Raw genomic sequence first — 25070 nt, forward strand, 5'->3', positions numbered from 1 at the left:
AAATCATTTGAGAATACAAAGGCTGCCTTTTAGACCTCTTCCAGAGGGGGCCTCCTTGGTTCTGAACATATTTTAACCTCCGGAGGGGAAGAATCTATTGCATTTGGGTAAAAATAATGGATACCCAAATGGACTGCAAGAAAGTCACCATTTTGCTCAAGATTTCAGTACTTGCTGATAATTCAGGTGTGCACACTTAATGTCTGTCCACACTCCTCTGTCTCCTGCAGCATTTACTGCAGCATTTACTGTCTTGTTGATTCGGAGCTTCCATCTTGATCCAGAAGGTAGTATGTAGATTGTAGAGTGTCCATGTGAGCAAGTAAAAGCTGCTAACATGCCCCTGGGAAATACGAGGTGAAAGCTTTCCAGTTTTGGATTAAAAAAATCACCAGTGTGGGTGTCTATGTGAAATTGAGAATTAGGGCCCTCAGCCTGCAATTTTATAGATATTTGTAGACAGTTTAGTGTTGGGACTCCATACAAATCCTCAGGCTTTGTACACCCTTTCTCAAGGAGGACCAAGCAAATCGGTCCTGATGTAAATGTGGGGTTTTCATTCAGACTTCCATCTTCCATTCAACGTATATTGGTGGTTTGTTTCGCTTGTTTTACTGATCTGCTTGATTAAAGGTTTCTGCATCTGTTTCCAGTGTTAATGCAAGTGTTAGACTTGTGAGGATACAGGAGAAACCTAGTCTTCCTTGCTGTGGTAGGCTAAAGGCATAGGTCTCTACTCAAAAAGTCTGTAAGGTTCTGAATAAAGGGGATATAGTCTCCAGTAGCCCTGTGTGTTCAGGCTTGCAATCCGTCTTGGACGGGAACCTCTGGCCTTTTCAGAAGTAACTCACTAGCCATATCAAACTAGAAAGAGGACATTTTACTCAGACTGGCCTAATCCATGCTGATTATAGGAGATTTATGACCTTAGATGTTAATAATTCTGTTGGGGTTTAGTTGTGTTAAGTAGGATTTCATGAATAATGCTCTCACATGATCGAAATATAGGAAGTTGTCAACCGAAGTTCCAAAGTCTCTGGATTTTTATTTTGTGGTGTAGTTGCAGTACTGTATGTCAAGGGAAGGAGTTTCTTTCAGATGCAGTGGCATTTTTTTAATTGGGATGCCAGAACAGCACACACTTTGCAGTATTTGGCATTTAAATTGAAATATCCTAGCCTGGTATAAGGCACTTGAACTTTTGATTGTGAAGTTTGAACATTTTAAAGGGCATGGTAGAAATGAGTTGATCAGAGGCTGAGAGTCAATTTTTGTCCTCTGTGGTATTTCTATGTTAGGATGCAGAGGCAGTGCCTAGTGTTTGTTTTGGCTCAACTCAGTGCAGCCAGAGGAAGCAGAGCTGCCTCTTACCCTTGCTATGTCCTCTGCCAGTATAGCTATTGCCCCCCAGTATATGCAGTCTGGTGCAATCTCGACATTTAGCCAAGTTTTACAGTTAGTCATGGGCATTATAGCTGAATTTGTCTGCTGCCTTATCCTTGTTCAGGTCTTCCTTTAGTCGGATGCCCTTTATTGGTAGAAGTGTTGAGCAAAGAAAGAGGAGCTTAGAATTCTCTGCAAAAGTAGCCATATTAAGTCCTTTAGAAAGGTGTAGTTTAGGCCATCTTCAATGCCTCAGTTCTAAAGGGATAGGATCAATCCTAAGTATTGTCATTCCTAAAGTTCTTGCAGTGGTCACTGTATAGGCCATGTTACTGTCTGTCCCATACTTTTGGATATGCTTTTAATATGTGTTAAGTAGCTTTCCTTTGCATCAGGATTGCCAGGGAGTTGCTCTGCATCTGGTGTTTCACATTCAGTTCATGTATAAGTGGGCATTGGTATTTCTTTCCTTGGACAGGCTTGTTAAACTGTTCTGATCCAAGAATACCTTCCTGCAGTTTGTTCCTTTGCGTGGTGGCGAATCTTGCAAAGACTTGTCCTCCCCCACCTTGGGTTCTGGAGCACATTTGCTGTTCCTTTTAATACTAATTTGTTGGGAGTGCCTTCCTCGGACCAGTTATTTTCAGAACTGGGCAGTCTGTGTTCTTTTTATCCTCTCAACCCCGGTGGACTAAATGCCTCAAAGCTCTAAGGATGATGGCAGCATCATTTGGTTTCACATATCCGACTTGTGTGGTAAGGTATCAACGTGTCTTTCTCCAGCCAGTTTCTTTTCAGAGTGTATTCTTGTTTTTGTCTGGAGGGCTAGTATGAAACCCTTTTCATGATTTGGGCTGATCAGATGGCAGTAGTAACTGATGTGTGTTGTGGATTGCGAGTGACATTGCACTGTGAAAGACTGGCCAATGCATCAGTCTAGTTTCCTTAGGTTTCTGGGAAATGAGAGCGATTCTGCTTATCCATGCAGGACTTCAGGGCTTCTGAAAAGCATCCTCTGTCTAGTTCAACCATGTGGTGGTGGTTTTTTTTAATCCAGGTAGAGCATTGGTGCCATTGGACCCATTTCTGTCTCAGCCAGGGAAAACACCGTAGGTACATGAAATTACATACAGAATGACAAGTGCAGTATACTTAGTTGACTTGAGGATGTAAAGGCAGTTAAATGACTTTATGTACATGCATTAGCATGGCATCAGCGGTGGCATGCTGAAAGAATCCAATCCAAAAATAGTCATTGAGGTGTTCTGACAGGAATTAAGTTGTATGACCAGAATGATAGCTGCTGTTTTCTAGAGTCTTGAAATGTGCTTTTATTTGTGAATGGAAAATTTAATAGGAGCAGTGGGAGATATTTCCTTAGTAATTGCATGTGCTGTTTGGGATTTTTGCAGACTGCATGATGTCTAAATGGAAGCATGTAGTATGTTTTGCATGAAACCTGCTACCCTTGGTACATTTATTGTAACTCAAAGCAATTTATGCAGATATGTTGAGTTCATTTGTATCTAAAATTTGAAAAGGATAACTGTTTGTCCTGCATCCTTCAGGCTTGAAATATTAATGTCAATCCGGCTCTAAAGATATTTCCTGACTAGGTGGAACACAATCTTGATTAAACAATACTTGAACAAATAGAAAATGTCTCAAGTCGAGATAAATTCTGATTCTATTAAAGTAAGGGGAGGGAGAGCCGTTTGGTCCTTGTCACAAGGCCATGCAGGTGTGACAGTGGGCAGCCCGGTCTGAGAGCTGCTTAGTGGGGAGACTCCCCTTGAGAGACCTGTTGGGGGGGGGGGTTATGCCTTGCCAGCGATCTGACTAGGAGGAACTTCTGGTACATAATTGCTTGTGATCAATACAGAGTGCTCAGTATTCACTCTTACGGCTTCCCTGCGTTATCAGCAGAGGAATGTATTAGGCTGTCAGTGCCTCTTGTATGCTTTGTCTTGCTGCTTCTGATATGGTTTAGTCCAAAAAACATTCACTTGAATGTGATTTTCTGATCTTGTTTCCAGTAAGGGGTTACACTCTTGTCCCCCCTTTTCTCTGTCAGAAATTATTCTTGTCCCAGTTTTTGTTAATGGCGCATCTTGAGGCTGCCTTTGTCTAACTTTTCTTAGTGGTAGTCATTCTACCAAGAGCATTTTGGGATTCCAGGCTCTGTCAATCATCCCTACTATTCTCCCACCACCACATGTGCACAAGACTAAGTACAGGCACAAAAAAAAAAAAAAGTTGTAAAGCAGTCTAGGTACTTTCTTCCAGGCCTCTTCTAACAGAGTTGAAATATCCAGCCTTTGGAAAAAATGTTTTGGTGTCCATTTTCCAAACCCACTTAATGGCAAGGGTACCCAACAGTTCCTTTTTTTTCTCTTGCTGTTTTCTTGACTGTCTTCCTCAGAGGAGTGCTAAACAGTCCTTTGCACTTTCTGCTAGTGTATTGACCGCTGGACAGCTGCCCTCTCTAAAGAGCGCTTATGTTTGTGTGATGACAGTTTGGTCTTCAGTCAGCACCTTTGATAGATGCTTCATTCTGAAAATTTCACCAGGTCATCTTTTGGAATGATTGTCAGATGTATGTTCTTGCAAAGTAGTTACCGATGAGGGTTGGGTAGGGCTTTATCTTGAGATGTTGAAGATGGCTGTCTTTATTTACAATCTTGCAAGAGCCGTGCAGTCCAATTTTTTTGGTAACTTGCCAGTATGTATCGCTTTTGTTTTTCTTTTTGATTGCCCCCCCAGAAGTGATTTGCCTCTGCTTTTCTGTAGATACGTAACTGGTGCAATGTGTGCTGCTATATTGTGAGGGAAGGCACACTGGGACTTTTTTTTTTTTAAGCTTGTTTAATTTTGTAATTTAGTCAAGGGCATCTTTTAACTTCAGGCAAAGTTTTGCCATTGTAGTATATGGGGCAATGTTTTTTTTGTATCTCGTCTTAAAATGCTTATTAGATTTAAGGGCATTTGTTGAATAATGTTTTTAAGTAGTTATACTTCAACATACTGTGACACAGCATTCTCTCTAGTATGCTGTGATACGGCATGACTTTATGCTGATGTCATTGAGGTGCAATTTCAAAAGCTGAGGAAACAGAACTGTCACTTTATTCACCTTAAAATTAAGTGGTGGGTTTATAGGGGTTTACATATTTACACGCACATGGATGGTAGTGTTCTCTTTCTAGTTTTATCTTCAGCCATGATGTGGGCCGAAGGCAAGCCAGACAGTGGCTGTGTTTAGGCTCACTTGTATTCATTTTTTTTATATAGGGAGTATAGGTGTATTTTATGGTGAACTACTGGTAAAGCTAGTTCTAATGCGTTTTGTACAGCATTCTGATTTAGCATAAATGCTAATCGGATAATGTGCATAATCTGTGCTTAACCATGCAATGTACACTTACCAGGTGCAGAAATGGAGGTGGTGGTGAAGGGGATCTTGGAAGTATTACACTGAGTGGAGTCAAATAGCTAGACTTGAGGCGCTGAAGTAAAAAATTTGCTGACCTTCAATATGGCAAGGATTAATTTTACTGAAACTGCTTTCAGTACTGGTGACTATAAAGGGGGGAGAGGTTAGTATTGTGTGTGCTTTGGAGTTGGTATTCTAAGAGTTCAGTTTTAATGTTTAGACTATAAGGGGACAAGTTCAAATGGTAGTAAACACTTCCTTTGATTTTGGGTGGAAGATTGGGGTGATTTGGCAAAACCGGTTTTCTTTGCAGTGTTAGTTTCCTGGTTTAATGCTGTTACTAGTACATAGAGAACAGCTTTTGGCAAACTGAGTATCTTTATGGATGTTGAAAGAGGTTTTGTACTTCCCCAAATACTTGTTCTATCAGGTCATAAATTATTTCAATTGTGGAAGCAGAGATGCCAAAAGTCATGGATTTTTGTTCTGGAGGTGTTAACCATTCATTGGTTGTCAAAGGAGAGCAAATACTATTGAAGCCTTTCCTGTTGAATATTTTTTTAGGTTGGTTGAGGTGCTTGATAAAAGTAGGTCAGCTGTTTAGCGTAGCATGTTTTGAGGACCGTTGCGTGGCATTGAGTTGATATAAATTGTAAGTTTGTATTTACTTTCAGTTTAACTAGGCTAGTCTGAGCAATTACTGCTCCCTCTTCGGCAGAGTCCCAGGGAGAAAAGCTCCATTGTAAAGTACAAAAACTGATCTCATTTGAATGATTTTGCATCGTTTACATGAAACAATAATTTTGCATTGTTTACATGAAACTGGTAATCGAGCAGCTGGCTGGTTGAGCATTTTCTTGAGGTGGTACACTATATACTGGGTGCTGTTTCAAGTTTGGTGTAGTGACGGTTTTGTGGCTCAAGCTATTTCAGAAGCTGTAGGGTGAGTAGTAGGTCCTATATGGTAAACTGGCTGCAAAGTTAGCAGTGCTATTGCAGGTTTGCTGTAGCTTTTGCAGATGTTAAAAAAAGTGCACCTTGAACCAAGGTGCTCTTTGCAAGAGTCTGGGGAGTAGAAATGACTGATTGTTCTACTCCCCAACTGACGAGTGTCTTGTTATATGTAAAGGGGGCAGTCTTTCAGTTCTGGACATATTGTACTTTTTTCAAATTTTGGCAGAATTTTATGTGAGAGACTTAGTTGATGGTGGTTTTCATTATTTAGGAAGGACTTGGGTGAGTATCATTTCTTTCATGGAATGTACATTAGAACCAGCAAGTGCCAGAGGTCTTTCTGGGGTTGGGAGAGTGTGGGTACACTTTGCAGTTTGATTTTTATTTATTCTGTAATGCAAAGTAACTACAGTACTTTTGTGTGTTTTTTTTTTTTTTCTTCCCCCAGCTTCTCTGGATTTGGCGCAGCCTTCATTGAACAGCACTGGGTCAGAAGGTAAGTAATCTTGAAGCTACACTTCAGTAGCTCATGCACGTGCAGTTTGCTGAAGGGTTCACCCTTGTAAGACAGTGCTAGAATATGTCTTAAGTACTTCATGGTTAGCAGTAAAATGCTAGGAGTTTGCTTCCAAAGAATTCCCAGTTCTTTGTAACACTAGTGCTTGAGATGCAGTCTTTGCATCTGCATGGTCTGCTCAATTCCTTGAATTTAGACTCTGAGAAGGGTAGTTAATGCCCAGGTAGGGATGAGCATCTCCCCTTTAATTCTAGATTACAAAAGAATAGCCCTGATCAAGCAATGAGTAATGATCAGCTGTTTCTCACACAGACCCTATCCTATGTTCAGCACCAGTAGAGTAAAAGTTGATGGGGCTGAATTTATTTTCAGCAGTCCAGTCAGTGTTGAGACTGTGTGCCTAGTGATTTGTAAATACTTGGTTATCTGGTAGCGGTAAGACTTTAGTGCCCTTATAATTGCTTTAGGTGTCTGCATTATTGGTGTATGAGGTCTGTGGCACAGTCAGATGCATCAACACAGAGGTGGGTTTCTGCACTAGTGTCATTGATGGGCTTTGCACAGGGCATCTTGATGGTATAGTCGGTACAAATGGAGAGCCCATCCTTGTACTTGACTGAAGTCCCTGGGTCAGACATTATCAACTTCTTCTGCAGGCACCTATGGTTCTGGGTGCTGTAGCCCTTTCATTTTTTAGCCAGGTAGGCAGAGCAGTAAATGTCACACTGCATAATATGCACCTAGTATCAAGAATATGTTCTTGCCTTCCTTTTCCTCTGTACACTTTTTTTTGGGGGGGTCTTAAGGTTGACTGAGAAATGCAGGAGGAAGAATTACAGACCAAAATATGGCTGTCACCCCTGATGTCCTCATGAGATGATTAGGAAGCTGTTGTCCTTAGAAAATCTGCAGGATGTCTTTTTTTGCTGGCCCCACATTCCCTTTAAGGTAGTTGGTGGTGTTTGTCATGCAGAGGATGAAGCAAATGTCTGATGTAGCTCTCATTCCAAGAACAGCAGACAACCCCCCCCCCCAAACAAAAAATGGGAGTGTTGGTGCATATACTCATGCCTTAACTATGCCTCCAAGTTAAGAGAGAAAAAAGGTGAGTAGGGACATACTGTGGATCAGAGTTGCTCAGCCCTTCTGATAAGGGGTTCAAGGCGATAAATCATTTTGGGAAGCGCATTATGCAGCCTCTACTTTTTCCTTCATTTAGAGCAGCAGACTGTGACGTGAACAGTTTTCAGGATGACTTGGCTAAAGAGAAATACTTCATGTTGTACAATAATTGTACAATAATTTCTCAAAGCTGGAGTCCAACATTAACAGCTTCTATGATACTGAACCTCGGCATGCAAAAGGCATACAGTGTAGTTGATAGTTCACCTGTGGTTGTCAGGACTGGCATTTGTGGCCACATGTAGCTCCACCATTGTGATTTTGCTGGGAACTTAAACGTCACCAGTACCCTCCTTTGTTGGTATTTGCCTCTTTGGTCCACAGGTGAAAAGGTGGAGCAGAGTGGACAGGAATGTAAGGTGGTCAAAGTAGTTGGTATCAAGTTTTCCATTTTGCAGTCAACTTTCTTATTCACTTGGGGGAGCTGGTAAATTGATGCAAGAAAAGCCAACAGCAAGAATTAATCCAGTATTCTGATTACAGTTAAATGTGGTTTCAGTAGTTTTAGAGAACACTGCTAATAAGGCAGATGTGGTAACCAGGAGCTTTGCAGCCCCTCCTGGGGGCCAGAGACATCCCCTGAGGGATTGCTAGACTATGCCACTCTGATGTTGGATATTGCTTTTCTTTGCTTAGGAACAGAGAATAAAGTACCATTCCATACAGAGAGGGTATGGCATCCCTTGTATGTCTTAAGCTTGCCCATAATCCTTTTAATTTTAAAACTATTCCAGATGTCCCACCCTGTCTCAAAGTTGCAGCCACAATGAGAATCCTGGGGGGATTCCATCTTGGTTTTTTGATACAAAGATAATGAAGGGCCTTTGTGGAAGTTCATTGGGAGGGGACTGGATGAGGTATTGTGACCCCCCCCCCCCGACACACCTGCACTTAATTCATCAAGGAGTCTCATGAAATTTGTGTTTCTGGCTTGGTGGCAGTCACTTGCAGTTCTGGGTGCTGCCATTTGATCCCTTAGTGTTTCAAGTGCATGTGAGATCACCAGGTCCTAGAACCTAGATTAGCTCGTAGCAGCCCCCTCCCACCAAATCTTCATTTTTGAAACAAGAGGATCTGTACTTTCTGTTTTGTGAATCATGGTGAACACTGCAAAGTCTGTGGCCTTTGCCAGTAGGACATAGTCATGCAAGGCAAGCATGCCTGCCCTTTTAGGATATCATTGTCAGAATTAGTCCAAAATGATACAAAAATCACTGAACCCACAGACATTGCCAACATACTGGCAGACAGGTTCAGTGCAAACTTCACCCCCCTCTCCCCCCCTAAAGGAGAGATAATTATCCCAGCCGAGTGTAGCCTCCCGGACATCTCAAATGCGCAGGTGAAAGCTGCGCTCTCTAAAGCTAAAAACACAGCATCAATGGGACCGGATGGTGTCCCCGGCTGTGTGCTACACGAGCTAAATGAGGAATTAAACCCGCACATAAGGCAGCTGTTTAATCTCAGCCTTACCACAGGATACGTGCCCAAGGAGTGGCGTACGGCAACTGTGGTCCCACTCCACAAAGGTGGCCTCTACGGACCCTGGTAATTACCGCCCCATAAGCTTAACAAGTCTAGTCTGCAAAGCTATGGAGAGGATCATAATGGAGCTCATAAACAAAGATATAGGGACTTGCAGACATTGGACCCGACCCAGTTTGGCTTTGTCAAGGGAAGATCATGCCTTTTGAACTTGGTCGACTTCTTCGAAATAGTCACCAAGGCCATTGATGAGGAAAGGCAGTCCATACAGCCTACCTTGACCTTGCAAAGGCTTTCGACACAATACCCCACTCGGGTATTGTAGAAAAACTTACCAGCGTAAATGTAAACCCATATGTCACAAGATGGGTTGCAAACTGGCTTAAGGACAGAACCCACAGGGTTAGAGTTGCTGGCGCTGTCAGACTCCAAGCCGGTCACAAGTGGTGTCCCACAGGGCTCGGTCCTTGGCCCCCTATTGTTTGGCATCTACTTCTCAGAAGTACAGGCCAACATGGGAGGACTTTGGCTGACAAAGTTTGCAGATGACTGCAAACTGGGCGCCATAGTGGAAAGTGCATCGGACACTGATATCCTTCAGAAGGGACTCACGGAAACAGATAGCTGGTGCCAGAGCCATGGCCTGAAGTTAAACGCCAAAAAATGTATAGTCATACCCTTCGGGAAAAACAAGGTAACCCCAAGCTACCATATAGGTGGCAATCCACTAAGCACAGAAGAGGTTATCGGGGACCTGGGGACCCAGGTTGACAGTGGCCTTTCTTTTGACACTCACATTGCTAAAGTGGTTAGAAAGACCTTCTACATTGCCCACCTGATCATGAAGGGATTCACATCCAGATCTAGTGAGGTCATTGTTCCCCTGTACTCTTCACTTATCAGACCAATGATAGAGTGCAATGCCCCATTCGGGATGTATCTCACCCGACATCTGCAGCAATTGGAGAGACCCCAAAAGTTCCTCACCAAAAGGATAAAGGGACTCCAAAATCTGTCATATGCTGCCAGATTGAAGAAACTCCAGCTCTATTCAGTCGCATACCGTCTGCTCAGAGGTGACATGTGCCTGACATACAAGGCCATGTCCAACCCGGAATTAATGGACATGCTCCACCTCAAAAATCCAAATCCACCAAAACCACTAGAGCAAGCGACTTAAACCTTAGCACGGATATAAATAGGACGTGCTGGAGGGATAGATTTATCACTCAGACTCCCTATGCTGTGGAATAAAATCCCGGTCCATGTGAGGCAGAGCACCTCGCTGACTCTGTTCAAGAGAAATCTAGACCTGTGGATGGGAGATCGTAGGTTTACCCCGGGAATCATCTCTGGGTCACTGCTGGACAGAGGCACAACAAACTAATGGGCACAGTATTTTTTCATATAAGGGGTGGCGTAAGCCACAATAATTTGGGCTAGGCTTATAAATGCCTTAGGGCAGATAGCCTAGTATAAACCTATGAACCTATGAACCTATGAACCTATAAGGCAAGCATGCCTGCCCACCAGTCCCTGATTTGGCTACCTTTCAACATCGTTAAGTGTATTTGTCTGAAGGTCTTGGAACTTGTGGCATCCACTATTTTTATGGTCCCTTTCTCAAGTCTTCATATGAGGGCCTTGCAATGAAACCTTCAGGGTTCAGTGATCTCATTCCATCTTTGATCTAAATTTCTTGTTTTTGAAAGTTCTGCTTTCTTGGTTACCCCCCCCCGTCAGTCCTTTCCTTTTTGCTGCAAGTAAGTCTGGCCTGATGCGGGGAGATACTGTTCAGGGCAGACAGTTCATGGCAGACTGTGTCCAACAAGATGCCAACTTTGTTAAAGTACTGTAGAGATGTGGATGGTTTTCAGATGTATGCCTTTCAGGGCTGTCCCTCACTTGGTGCATCTTCCGTCTACTCTGACAAATGTTTCACAAGCAGGAAGGAACACATTGTGTATGCATCAGGTTGCCATGAGGCTTTGGAAGTGGTCTAATAGTATTTCTCAAGTAAGCTGTGTAGCATTTGGCTTCAGCAGTTGACCACTTTTTCACATTAGTGGTCCTTAGGCCAAGTGATGTACACGTGAATAGCTACATAGATGTCTGCACCCCTACCTCTTTAGATTAGATAAATGCCAAATTCAAAAATAAACCCTGTGGTGGAACTCTAGTATAGCCAGTCGCTAATTTAAAAAACTCATTTCATGTAAAAATAAGCAAGATTTTTCTTTGCATCTTGAGTTATAAACTTCACAGGAAACTCCAGACCCTAATTATATCCACCAAAGCTAGATGTGAGGTAAAATGGGGCCTGGCAAACAACCCCAAAGCATACCATCTGTGAGTCTGTTTGCTCTCAAACAGTACAAACAATACCCAGCACTTTGCGGAGCTTACAGTAAAGCACACCACTTACTTTGACTCTGTGGAATAGAACTAAATTTATTGGTTTGATAGACTGGCTAAATACTTTGCCCTCCTCCATTCCCATTTCTCATAACTGCATCTACACCCCAAGGCATTATACAAGGCCAAGAATGCTGCTTCTGTGGGCCTGGATAACATTCCAGATTGTTTACTGGCCAGTTTGAAACTAGGATCTGTCTGACCCCTTACGTAGGCTATTCAGTGTCGGCCTGCAAACAGGCTTTGTACCAGATTACGGAGGACAGCATCTGTTTCCCCCATTTGCACAGAGGTAAGATGTCTGCAGACCTAGGAAGTTTATCGACTCGTAAGTACGTCTTATCTGTAAGGCTATGGAAAGGTCATATCCAGTTAATAAATGGGGGACCAAGATAACGTACAAACTCTCAAACCGAGTCAGTTTGGATTTAAGTGCAGATTTTGCCTGCAACCTGTTAACTTCTTTGCAAAGGTTACTGAAGCAGTGGATGAGGGCAGATGGTAAACACAAAATCTAGACCTCGCAAAATCAATCGGCGCTATCCCATCTAAATGTTAGTCCTTATGTAACTTGTTTGGTAGCTCGACACTCAGATGGTATACAGGATTAGGGTGGGCTGCTAAAGAAGAAGAAAACTGTATACCACAGGATTCAGTCCTTTCAGTCAAAACCATGTCCTGAAACTGAATGCCAGGAAATGTATAACAGCATCCTTTGGCAAGGAAGAAATCTCTTGTAACTGTCACATTGACAAGCCCCTGAAAATTGATCCAGTGTTTGGGAACCTACATAGACAAGGAACTATCCTTTGATCACCTATGTCCCTTGTAAAATAGTGCTGCTTTTAATCAAATTGCTTGAAAGTATGGTATCTATGGCTAGCGATGTGATCTTTCCACTCTATTCTGCACTTATACAAATAAGTGAGTGTAATGCATCTTCGGTATGTACCTGTCCAAACATTTGATGCAACCTGAATGCCTGCAACACTTAAAAAATCGAGGGCTAAGTCATAAAAACTATGCAGACTCTTAAAGACTTGTCTGTGTAGTGTCTTTACAGGCTGCTGAGGGGTGATCTCCACTTTGCACACCGAGATTCAACAGACTCGGTCTTGTCAGACCTACCGTACACTTGTAAGTGGGGGCATGAACACCAATAGAACATGTTGGAGGGATGGATATGCATCTCCAAAGTACTACTTTGGAACTGTCATCTTCTCCACCACATAAAGCAAAACATTTTTTTGTACTATTCAAACGCATGATCTGGATGAATGGATGGGTGATAACAGATTCCCCCCTAGTTTAGTACCCTTGTCACTCCTGGATTGGGGCAATATATAAACGTTCTGCTTGTCTGGGTTGTTCGTACTTAACAGTATAAGGACTAAAACCTTTATGGGAATGTGTGACTGTGCTTCTAAAGATCCTCGTGGATCAGTTGCTTAAGTACCTATGAAACTAATGGCAGAATTCTTGTGCCTTACTGTGACATGTCTGGTTCTCTGAACAGTGCTAAGTGCAGCAGCTTTTTCTACCTAATCCTCTGGGATAGATGCCTAGAGATACTCTGGTTCAGGAATGGTCACCAGGGCACTTCTATAATTTAGTGCATTTCCTTTATTCAGAGCTTGAAGTCATGTAAAGCAAGACCAGGGGCAGTATTGTAATGACAAGCTTGGTTCAGCCATGCTTCAGTCTCACCTAATGAGACTTCTCTGCACAAAACCATTCGGGTCCATTCTTGACCATCTGTCTGGCAAGTCTCAAGGACATATCCTTAGTCTAACAGCAGAGTTGCTTCAATTTCTGTGAATGGCCAGGGACCCTGCATATCTGCCTCCTTTGGCTTTAATGGTTACTTTAAGACCTCCACTTAACTTCTACTTTTAAATTTACTCCCGGATCAGACTTGAGCGCTGCTAACATGAATATTTTTTAATTCCTGGTAGCAATGAATTGGGTGTCTGCTGATGTTCCTTTCAAGCTGAAGTTAGTCTGTCACCAGTCTTGCCATTTATTACTTTAACAGTGGTTGCTACAGCTTACATTATGTAGATATATACGGTGAAGTACATTTTCTGTTTGGGTAAAAGAAAATCGAAAAGATGAAGCATGTCATATGCAACTAACGTCTAAACAGCTGCTTAGCAGTCATAAGGCGGATTGTACTAGACTAGAGCATCAGCTACTAATCTAACTTTCTTCAGGAATACCTGTATGGATATCTGTGCTGCTGCAACATGGGCTTCTGTATACAGATTTGTTATAGGTAAGCTAAGCTGCATGCTGTCTTGAGGTTTAGGTCTACTTTCTTGTCTGCACTTGGGAGATACTTTGATATCACCAAAGAAGGGCTTGGAACTCTTGTTAAAGGTTGAAATTGGAGTGTGTGTGTGTGTGTACTTGAGCTGCATTAGACCAGGCATAGATTTGGTGTTAATGAAGTCTTTCTAATTTGGGTCAAATGAATAGAGATCATGGAGTCTTGTTAGATGTTGTCACTGACTGTTGCAGCAAGGCTTGTTCTGAGGGCACTTGTATATATGTTTCCTTGTCTTTGTTCCTCATGTTAGTTCTGGGAGATACCAAAGGTCTGTAGGACCTTTGACTTGAACCTCCAGGTTAACTGTATCTAAAGCCTTTCCTACATTAACGCTAATTAACATAGAGTTTTGTTTACTGCTGCTTCCTCCCATGTCATTAATGTTTTGTGCATTTTTTTTTTTCTTTTTAGTTTGTATTTGTCAAATGTTTCTCAATACTGTGAACCCTTGCACATATTGCATATTGTTGCAAGACCTTGTAGTTATGATTAAGGATAAATTTTGCCTTCTCTTTTGGTATGACTACTACCTTTTTTCAGGATTGGCTTCCTTCCCACTATTACTTGGTTTGAGTGAATCCTTCCAACCTCCAAAGTGTCTGTTTCCAGATCTCATTCTGTATTCATTTCTTCTGAGTGTCTTCCTTGTCTTGCACAGTTTAAGGCGGCTTTAATTTCCTCTTCCTGAAATCTTTATTAGTATGTACTCCCCATCCTCCTGCCATAGTTTAGGTGTATAAAATATTGATGGGGAACTTGTGTACTTCATTTTAACTTGATTTTGATCTTCTGTAAACTAGCCAGTGTTTTGGCACACTTGTTCTTTCAAGCTTCTAGTTTACTGGTGTATTGGCTTCTAATCCTTGGTGATCTAAATCTGTCTACTCTCTTGATGTGGCTATCGGGAAGTAATACTAGATGCATTTGCCTATCCTTATTCAAGTAGACTTCTGTTATTAAATAGCATATGTAAAGTCTCACCCAGTTGTACTGTTCCCCTCGACTGCATCCTGGCTGCAACCCAAATGTCTCCATGTACTCACATGTATAGCTTCTGAGGAAACTAGTGCCTAGAACCTTCTTGTACATCCTGCCTATTAATTACTACATTCCATTCCCCTGCTGCTGTTTTCTTAATGGCAAGGGAAGAAGTGATGCATGTCCCTTATTTTCGGTATTTTAGATTTAGGCAGTAGGTGTAATGTGGAGAATGAAATCCTCTTGCCTGTATCAGTATCCTCTTATTCTACCCTGGTCGTCGTCGTATGATTGTGTTTCTCACTTAGCATTTCCTTTTCCTCCCAAATCTGCATACCCCCCCCCCCATATGCTCTTTAAGTCCAGTGAGTTTCCTCCAGCATTATCACCTTTACGTTACTCCTAACCATGTATGCGAGGACACATTCTAGTGTTCATAGGTTCATACTAGGCTATCTGCCCAAGGGCATTTATAAGCCTAGCCCATAGTTATGTGGCTTTCGCCACCCCTTTAGTTTGAATAAAAACTATGCCTATCATTTTGCTGTGCCTCTGTCAAGCAGTGACACTGAAGTAATCCCTGGGGTATATCTGCAATCTCCCATCCATTGGTCAAGATTCCTCTTGAACTTGTCTTTCATCCTATTTTCCTTTGATAGACAACAGGGATTGTGTTAAGTGACGCACTACCTTTGGTCAGTTACAATCCTGCAACTAGAATAAATTGAACTACTTATTTTTTCTGTAGACTTTTGTGTGCAAGTTATTTTTTTTGCAATGTTTAGAGAATAAAAAAGGAAAAGTTCCTAAAGTTATATTGAGTGTAAAAACGTCTCCAATTCAGTGCTGCTATTTAGAGTTATGCATTTTCAGGGTTTGCAAAGCTGTAGTGGGCTTTAATCACCATAACCAAGTTTAACTCAAGTTAGTTTCTCCCCTTGGCACCCCCCCCCCCCAAGTCTTGTTTTTTTTTTTTATATATATACACCCCTCCTAATTGCACTTTTGCTTTTTCCTCTTTATGGCTATGCTGCTCTCTTGAGCTTCTTAGAAATTAAGCTGCGGCATTTTCAAGCAAAGCCTTTGTGTTATCAGACTAGAATTGATTCTGTGCTTGAATTTGTCTGACCAGCCATTAGGTTCCTTTGTATCTTAACCTGACTACTTCTAATAATGACCCCCCCCCCCCCCCAAAAGCAGTGAAAGTTTTTGAATAACCCCAACTGCCTGTTCAAAAAATGTAAAACCCCTAATCAGCAAGGAGCTGTCAATATGCACAGTGGAAAGATGATAAATTGAGGGCAACTGTATTTTGTTTTTCACTGCTGCCTTTAGTGAGCTTTTGATTGCATTCGCTGTTTACCTAGAACTAAAAAAAAATAGTTGTGGCATTGAGTCCAAGTAGAAAAGGTTTAGCTGGAAGAACTATGACTATGCATGTATCCCAATTTACAGTCTCCTCTTCCTAACCAAAGTAAGGTCATACTAAACTAATGGGTAAACGACTACCTTATGTTTTCACATATTTGTGTGACATGCACGTGAGATGGCTGCATACTCCAGCTATTTTGCCATCTTTTTTAAAAAAAAAAAAAAAAAAATGCTGTCCTTTCACTCCTTTCCCTTGTCATTGTTTCTAGTAAAGTCCCAGTCAATTAATCAATTCATGTTTCTTCATCTAATCTTGTTTTATATATTGGAACATGGAGAAACGGCTTCACAGGCATTCTTTCCTTCAGGGTAACCTTGGATCGATTGCTGGACCCCCCCCCCCAAACTTTTTTTAAGAGTTCTACCCAAATGTTCTTGCACCTGTTATGGAGGCAGGACCCTTAGAGTTATGTATAGGAGTGTGACATGCAGGTGCATTTCCCTGCTTCTGCTGATCAAGGGTTAGGGAACCTTAGTGGTAGGTGGTGGTTAGTGGTAGGAGCAGCTTTCTGAATGGTGGCCCTTTCCATAGCAGGGAGGGAATGTTATCCTGTTGCTGAAAGTCTGAAGTTAACAAAGATCTAGGTCGTTTCTTCAGTGTTGCTTATGGATTGTAGACTGGTGGGCCTTTTTGAGGTTTCCTTCCATTTGCTAACGCATACTTTCCATGTCATTGCCTCTTGCCCACTCGGGAAGGCTGTAGATTTTCCCTACAGAATCTTGTCTTCAAGCTCTGCCAACCTCCATTTTATTCTATCCTACCTTGTTTTATATTCTGCTATGTTTTCCCTCATCTGCTTGCCCACTGTCTGCAGGCCAGAGATCTCATCTGTGTTCTTGGACTGCATCTGTTTCCAGCAACATTATTGGATGTTTTATAGTACTGTAATGAATTTGGTTAATGTTTTTCACAGAGATTTGCTACTCCAGGGTGGTTCTTGCTAGATGATTTTCCCACCGTTGTGCCACTGAGATTTTAAATTATTTTTTCCTCACATTTTTCCAACTTCAGTCTTTACCTTCAGAGATGACTTCTTTGACATTTACAGCTGGTTTAGTGTTTTCTCATAAATTTTTATAAGGTATTCCAGCTCAGAGGACTTGGTTAGCGAATATGTTACAACACTGTACTGAAAATCCCACCTGTTGGGGGTTGGGAGGGTGGCTTAATGGCTAAGGTGTTTGCCTTACAAACACACGGTGCAGGGTTTGAGTCTCACAAGGGATAACTGTCTAGGCTTAAAATGGCTCGCAAGGGCAGTTAGCTTAGTACTAAACTGTGAACCTATGAACCTATGTAGGTTCTTTTGAGCAGAAAAGTGACAAATTAGATCTCAAGAACTTTGAACAAGTTGTACTTCTAGGGTCTTTGGAATATCATACACGTGTCAGTGACTGAAAACTGCCTCATGTATTCAAAGCCAGTAACAACTGTGGAGTATTTGTCAAGAACATATTGCCCCCCAGGCATATGTAGAGGGACTTGCAAACTGAGCTCTTTGAATTGCACATCCTTTTAGATGGGATTCATTTTTAGCTAGTAGCTTGTTGCAGAACCTGTGATGTCCATGTAAGAGTTCCAGAGGTTGAAATTATCTCCGTATTATTTTGGGTGACTCTTTAATTATGGTTCAGTAAACTGAATACCTATACTTCTGTGCAAGATGTGCCCACAAATTCCAAGACTCTAAAGTCTGACAGTAATCGTGACCTTCTCCTTTAAACGCCCAAAAATCGCCTACAGCAAACCCTGCTGAATCTAAGCACCATGAGTGCCAACCTCAATCTACTGTGAAGTAATTTACTTGTCATCTCCCATGACCTTAAACGTTGCACCAGTTTAGAAAAATGCATAATTAGCAGTCCCTGCCTGAAGCAAGCATCACAAGAACAAACTACCATGTTGTTCCACTACCATAAATTGACAGAAATACGCTCTAAATTTAGTTGATCCTTTTTCTCAAGAACTATAACAAAAGCATTAAAGCCCTAAAGAACACTGGTCCACTAGAGAAGCACATGGCCTCTAAAGCTGAAACTTTTAGCTTTAAAATACAAATTAAAAACAATACCTGCAACTATGCTGAACTTATTCTTAATATTGCCTCCTAGTCTAACCCATTAGACATACCAATATCCTTGCAAGTAAAGTAAATTTAGAAGCCTCAGGGGGTGGGATAAAGTTGGCATTATTCGAAGCCCCAAAATGTCAATCTTATTTCCCAGTCCTCTCTAAAGATAGCTTACTGTAAGTGCTTACCAAGGCCAACATTACTCCATGGGGCCTGACTATATGCTTGTGTTTTTAAACATGGCATTGCAGACACTCCACAAACTGTTCAAACTGTTTAGCTACTGGTTTTGTCCCTGGTGATTGGTGCATTTATAATATTGATGCCATCCTTGAGGATGGCCTTACAACTGACCCAGATAATTACAGGCCTGTCAGTCTTATGAAGCCAGTCTGCAAAGCCATGGAATGTTATAACTGACCCCATAAGCTGGGATATCCATATTCTTGTTGATCCCAGCAGTTTGGCGTTATGAAAGATAGGTTGTCTATATTTTTGTTTTTTTGTCTGGTTCCCTTTTGACAGGGCTGTGGAGGTTGTAGATGGTGGCTATGCAGTGCTAGTTGTGTATCTAAACCTGGCTGAGGCCTTCCAGTACCACTCCCATGCTGACTTGAATACTTGTGTGGTGAGCTAGCAAACTAGCTGAAAGACTATATCCAGACAGTTGCAGTTACATCATCAAAGTATGAAGGTGACGCTGGATTTGGTGCTCTGACCTCTCTTGTTTGGTATTGAAATCGAGCTGAGACACTTAACCTGCGACAGCCATACCTGTAATTGGTAAGACAGACTGGATGGGTATCTACAGATTTACTGTGGGTCTGACTACCATGACCCTCTTGAAGAAAGGGGGGTGGAACTGGAGAAAGGGTGTTAGCAATGTGTGAATGGTAATAGGACTCGACAGCAATAGAATATTTAAGAATCACAGGCCCATGCAATAGAATATTTAAGAATCACAGGCCCATGCAAGGGCCATCTGGGACTTGAACTGAAGAATGCTTCTAGGAATGCTAACCGTATGGAAGCATGTTGCCCTAGCCATGTTCAAAATAATGCTAGACTGTCGGGGAGGTGTAGTTGATGAAATGAACAAAGACGAGATGGTGGGATAAAAATATTATACAGTGACCATTCCTAAGATCTGTTTATGGTAAGTATTCTTGCGCACAACTGTACTGGCTGATGGTTTCAGGGAGCCTTTCAGATTGTGTTTTCAAGTCAACAAGTTGATCTAACTTTGGTGCTTTAATGATTTTGGGCCTCTGTTCCATTTTTAGGGTTTGTCAGTGGTGTCTGCCCTTCGTGACCTTGTGGAGATCATGATTGTGGGCTAACACCAACAGGGAAGCTGTTAAAGGAATGCTGTCTGCCTTTTGTCTTTTGAAGATAAGTATGTTAATAATGAACGTCTGATACTGTCTGCTGCTAGAGTCTGCAGGCTTGGCAGTATTTAAGTCCTTAATAGCCAACAGCACTAGCACCCTTATGTCAAAGCTTTAGACCCTTGTGAGTTTGCAAAATGCTTTTGGTTGTCAGTTGTGTTGCTCTTAAGCCCTACTGTGCTGGGAGGGGGATTGACTCCAGTGCTTCTTGCTTTAACCCTTTTGTTACATATATTTGCATCATTGCCACTGTCAAAATGGGAATTCCCCAGAGTATGGCTGCTTCATTAAGTACAGCTGTGAATTATGACTTTGCTTTCTGAACTTTTGTACTAGGCCTGCCTTCCAAGTGATTCCACCCTAGAAGTGTATTGCTTAAGACTCAACCAAGTCAAATAGTCTGTGTGGAAGTGTTTACATGGGTATTTCTATAACCCAAGTAGACACCAAATAATTTTTCCTCTGGTAGGTAGCAAATGTTAGAGGTGTGAAGGGGGAAGAAAGAGGTAATTGGGAACATTTTCTGGGAGTGTAATGAGTTGGCAGACTTGATTCCCTGCAGTTTGTTGTGATAGATACTGGGCGAGCAATTGGTTTAAATAAGAATTTTTTAAGCTATGTTACAGAATCGCAATTGCCTAGACATGCATGGTTAGGCCTTGTTGAGTCTGCTTGTGGTGGCTGCCAAAAAAGCAATTAGTAGAAAATGAAAATCAAGTCTTGAAGCAACTTTAATAGAAGTAGTGAATATAGTAACAGAGTAAGACCACTGGAATCGGGATCTTTAAAAAAAAAAAAAAAAAAAATGATGGAGCAAATTACATAGAAAATACTGGGAATTGAGTAAACCATGCATGCATAGGAGGAATGGTTAAAAGGCAAAATTTGAGCAATGTAATGTTTGACAGTGACTGGATAGACAAAGTTGTTTTCATTTATGTAAATGTATGGTTGCTTATGTCATACGTGATAACTTTTTTTTTTTAATAAACTTAATCAACCAATCCATAGGAACCCATCAGGGAAGGGTTACTGATGTTGAAGATATGAGGTGACTGTCCTTGATGGGTCACAGCCTCTTGCTTTGATCATGCCAGTGGCGCTGTCATTTAGATTTGGCTGTAGAGGGTTCTGTAAGCATGGTGTCAGATATCTGCCTTTTTAATAGCGCTTTTGTTTTGGTAATTCCAGAAGCTGCATTCAAAAAAATCCTGAGCAAGATATTTTGAACCTTGCAGACGGTATAGCACGTCACTGCAGTCTTCTGCATTAATAGCCTTCCTTCTAGTCTTCAGGCAGCCTGTTTTCTGTTGCCCTACATAAACGGTTTTCCATTTCTTCCCCTTGTTTACATAAATGATACTTTTACTTTTGTCTGTCTTTATTTTGACTGGGCTAGTCCCAGTAGACTAGTAGTCTCTCTTGAAGGAAGGCCAAAGTGGTGCATTTGCTACTGGAGAAGTTTATCTAGGGCATTGGGGAACTGCCCATATTCGATAGGTGTCGGAGGCAAGCTGATGGGGACTTGGTTTAACGTCTCGTCAGAGTACTGCACTCTGGAGTGCAGCCACCCATCCTTCTGCTGTACTGCGGTATTAGCAATTGATATATCTGATGTGGAAGTAGAACCAACAGCCTTCTGCACCAAAAATGACTCCTTACAAAATGCTGACTCCATTGTCATGCTGCAAAATCCACTCCTTTTACCCCAGGTACTACAAAAAGGGATTTCAGCAAACTTGCCACATCTGTTTGGGAAACTGCCACCCCCCCCCCCCCCCAAAACACACGCACTTGACTGTTTAAGAGCACCTTAACTCACAATATAACGACATTTAAAATCAGTCCCCCCCCCCCCCTTTTTAGCTTGGTCTAAAGCACATGTTGCTGTCCACCAGAGCACCAGTTTTCCTGTCCTCCCATCACAAAATTAAAATTCCTAAGAAAGCGCCATAGGAAATATGGGGTAAATGGGGCAGCTACACTGGAAGCTGGCATGGAGATTCAGAACTTTGACCACCACAGAGGAGTTTGAGGAACTGTGAACATGTAAACTAGCTAGTTTGTTGAAGTAACTTTAGTTTTGCAGTTTGCAAGCAGTCGTGGTTGCGATTACTTTAGACAACTTACAGTTCTTGTGTTTCTTCTAAGCTGGTTTGAGAATGAATATAGATGGCCTGTACCCACAGTTTAATGTTTAACTTTAAGGTAATTCATCATCACAAAACACTATTGTATCAGATAAAACGAGTAAAAACACATCCCATATTAATGACTAGAATATAAAACAACCAGAATTCTAATGGAATCTGACAATAATTAAGGCTTCTCCATGCTGTCAAATTCTATTTTGAAAAAGGTATTAAGGGCCCTTCATAGGCCAGCCAAAGACTAACCTTTTCATAAGACGGGAACTGGATTTTAAAAATTCAAATGTACACTTGGCCCCTGGGGAAGCAAAGTCCAAAGCATGGGGACAAAAGTATGGCAAACCACTCCTTATGGTAAGTGGGATCCAGTCCATTTTAGTAACTGCCCAGTTGTAGAACTGTCTAGCTTTATGTGAAGGTTTGTGCCTTCACATAAAAACACCGTACACCCACCTTCACAAAGGCTCTCTAAAATCTACCCAAGCAGCAGAGACCTCCAAGGCAGAAATGCACTCTACCACCACAACGCAACACTAATCACGAGACGCATAACTCTCCTAATAAACAGTGCCATTCAACCAAAGCCTCTAAAGCACTACAGTATGCCCAACACGCACTAGTCATAGTTGACTCGATAGTGGGAGAGACTGATGTCCCACTCGGCTGAATAAGGAGAAAGTAACAGGTGCCAGGATCTGCCACATAACATATGCACTCGGGCCCCTCAACAGGTACAAATATGACTCGTACGTGGTGTGAATGACCTGAGATGTACCTCCCTAGACTACATTAAGACCTGGAGGAGCTCTTGGATTATGTAGCCAGGCAGGTATGTCCCTAGCCCTGAGCAGCATCCTACCATCACCCAGAGTGGTACCACTGTACAAGCAGAAATTGATTTTTCAACAATTGTCTAAGTTTCTGGTGTCATTCTAAGGGGATCTAGCATCTGCTTGCTTGGGATGACATGATTGATGGACTTCGTTGATTTGCCAGAGATGTTCTGCATTTGTCACCCCTGGACGTCCGGATACTGGCCAAGGCTCTTGCCCTTATAGTGCCTTTTTTTGTGCTATTCCAAAGGCCAAATTACCACTGTGACAGCTACAAACGCAATCAGAGGGCCATGCTGCTCAACGCCAGAAGTCTAAATCTCAATGCACTCGCTCGAAGCACTCCTTAAAAAAAAAAAAAAAAAAAAAAAAAAAAAATCAACATTTGTGCTTTAACAGAGCTGGTTCAAGGCAGCAGAAAGCACCCCTGCACTACCGGGCAATAACTCATTCCCCACCTTTCGGCCCCAGAACTTGGACCGAAGCTCCAAAAGCGGTGGTGTTTCCATATTCATAAAGGATGCGCAGACCTCCAGACTGGTAGCCCAACATAACGCATCAGAGATACTTCATATGCATCTAACATTGGATAAGAGACCGATTCAGGTCGTAGCATGCTATAGGTGCCCAACCATCTCCCAAGACTCCACTCCACATTCCTAAGCCCTATGTTGAATATTAGGGGTCAACCTAACGCACTCTTGGTAGGCGACTTCAACTACCCCTCCAATAACTGGGTAAACTACTCGTGTACCAATACACTTGCCCAACGTTTCCTGGAGTTCATTAATTCCAGTGCCCTGGATCAACTTGTTCTTACCTCCTCTAGAGGTAGCAACATCCATGAACTGGTTTACTAACCTGGGTGACTGTTGCTCTACACCAATAGTCAGCTCCTCCCTGGTTAGATCCGACCACAAACTAATCACCTTGGAAATCCACATCCCTCCTACCCCCGCAAAGGTAACCACCATGAAAAACGTTTCCAAAATTAACTTTGGGCTCCTAAAAACAGAGGTGGTTAACTTCACGGCACCCATGCAAATTGAGAATAGCTGTGACTGCAGAATTGTACACCAATGCACTGTATGAACAGCTACACATGCATGGATCTCTCCATACCCAATAGAACTAAGATGCCCCCCCCCAAAAAAAAAGGAAGCCAATCTGGTGTTCCCCTGCCAGAAACAAAACTCTACAACAGGAGGAGGAATCTGATGCGGAATAAGGAAGTCCCAAGACTGGAAACTTATCCGCCTCAACAAAAAGTTGAGGTCCCTCATCAAATCCTCTAAAGCTAGCTATGAAAACAGAATTGCAGCAGATAGTAAAGACTACCACAAGGCCTTGTATACAGCATCTCCACGGCAGTACCCAGATTTGCTCTGAGCTACTGCACAATGGTACCTCCTATACAGAGCCCAAAGATATTGCCAATATACTGGCCAACAGATTCAGTGACTTTACCCCTCCAAGGACCAATCACAATACCAGTAGATTGCCAGGAATCCAGTATTACTGCTACACAAGTTAAAACAGCACTGTCCAAGGCCAAGAATATAGCTTCTATGGGACCTGACAATATCCCTGGTGTTCTACATGAACTACAGAGTGAACTGGCACCTCCCTGTGTTCACCTGTTTAGTCAGTCCTACCTCAGACTTTGTCCCTACCGAATGGTGCACTGCTATAGTCCTCCCTCTCCACAAAGGAGGAATGACTGTAGACCTTGGGAACCATCGCCCCATTAGCCTGACGAGTCGGTTATGCAAAGCTTTGGAACACATAATCATGGACCTTATAAACAAGGATATAGGGAATCTCCAAACTCTGGATCTCAGTTTGGTTTTGTGAAGTGTAGGTCATGCCTGCTCAACTTGGTCGACTTTGAGTCTGTCACCAGAGGTGTGGATGGTTCATACAGCCTACTTTAATCTGGGCAAGGCTTGATACCATTCCCCTCGCAAGAATCGTAGAAAAACTCACTAAGCTTGGCATCAAGCCCTATTTCACTAGGTGGGTTGCAAACTGGTTCACAGAACCCACAGTGTGAAAGTAGCTGACTCCAAGTCAGACTGCTGACTAGTCACAAGTGGACTCCCACGGGGTACAGTCCTGGGTCCTCTCCTGTTTGGTATCTACTTTGAAGTCCAGGCCAATGTGAAGGGACTGTGGCTGACAAAGTTTGCAGACTATTGCAGGTTGGGTGCTATTAACTTCCCAAGTGATGTTGACATCCTACAGAATGGGCTCGCTGAAACCGACGACTGGTGTCGGAACCATGGCCTTAAACTCCGTGCCAGAAAAGTGTAGTCATCCCCTTTGGGAAAAACCCGGTTCACATGAATTACCGCATTGATGGTAGTCCACTAAACACAGACATATTAGGGATCTGGGAACACAGCTTGACAAACTCTTTTGATCACCACATTGCCCCTGTGGTCAGAAAGTCCTGTCTCATTACTAAGGGTTTTGCATCCAGGAAAGAGGTCATTGTCTCCCTCTACTCTTCCCTCATTA

The 25070-nt window shown here is 42.3% G+C and overlaps 1 protein-coding gene across 8 annotated transcripts in view; it reads left to right on the forward strand.

The window, feature by feature from the left end:
- Nucleotides 1–25070, forward strand: part of LOC122800867 (PHD finger protein 13-like) — a 314375-nt gene that overhangs the window by 28351 nt on the left and 260954 nt on the right. For 7 of the 8 annotated variants that reach the window (XM_044070192.1, XM_044070190.1, XM_044070193.1 and 4 more), the window contains exon 5: nucleotides 6219–6266. The exons of the other annotated variant lie outside the window; for it this stretch is intronic. In XM_044070192.1, coding sequence (XP_043926127.1) covers nucleotides 6219–6266 — 48 coding nt within the window. The remainder of the gene's footprint in view (nucleotides 1–6218; nucleotides 6267–25070) is intronic. 8 annotated transcript variants of the gene reach the window in all.

Source organism: Protopterus annectens, chromosome 4.part1 (genome assembly GCF_019279795.1).
Source record: "Protopterus annectens isolate FY-2018-M chromosome 4.part1, PAN1.0, whole genome shotgun sequence".
Lineage (NCBI taxonomy): Eukaryota > Metazoa > Chordata > Ceratodontiformes > Protopteridae > Protopterus > Protopterus annectens.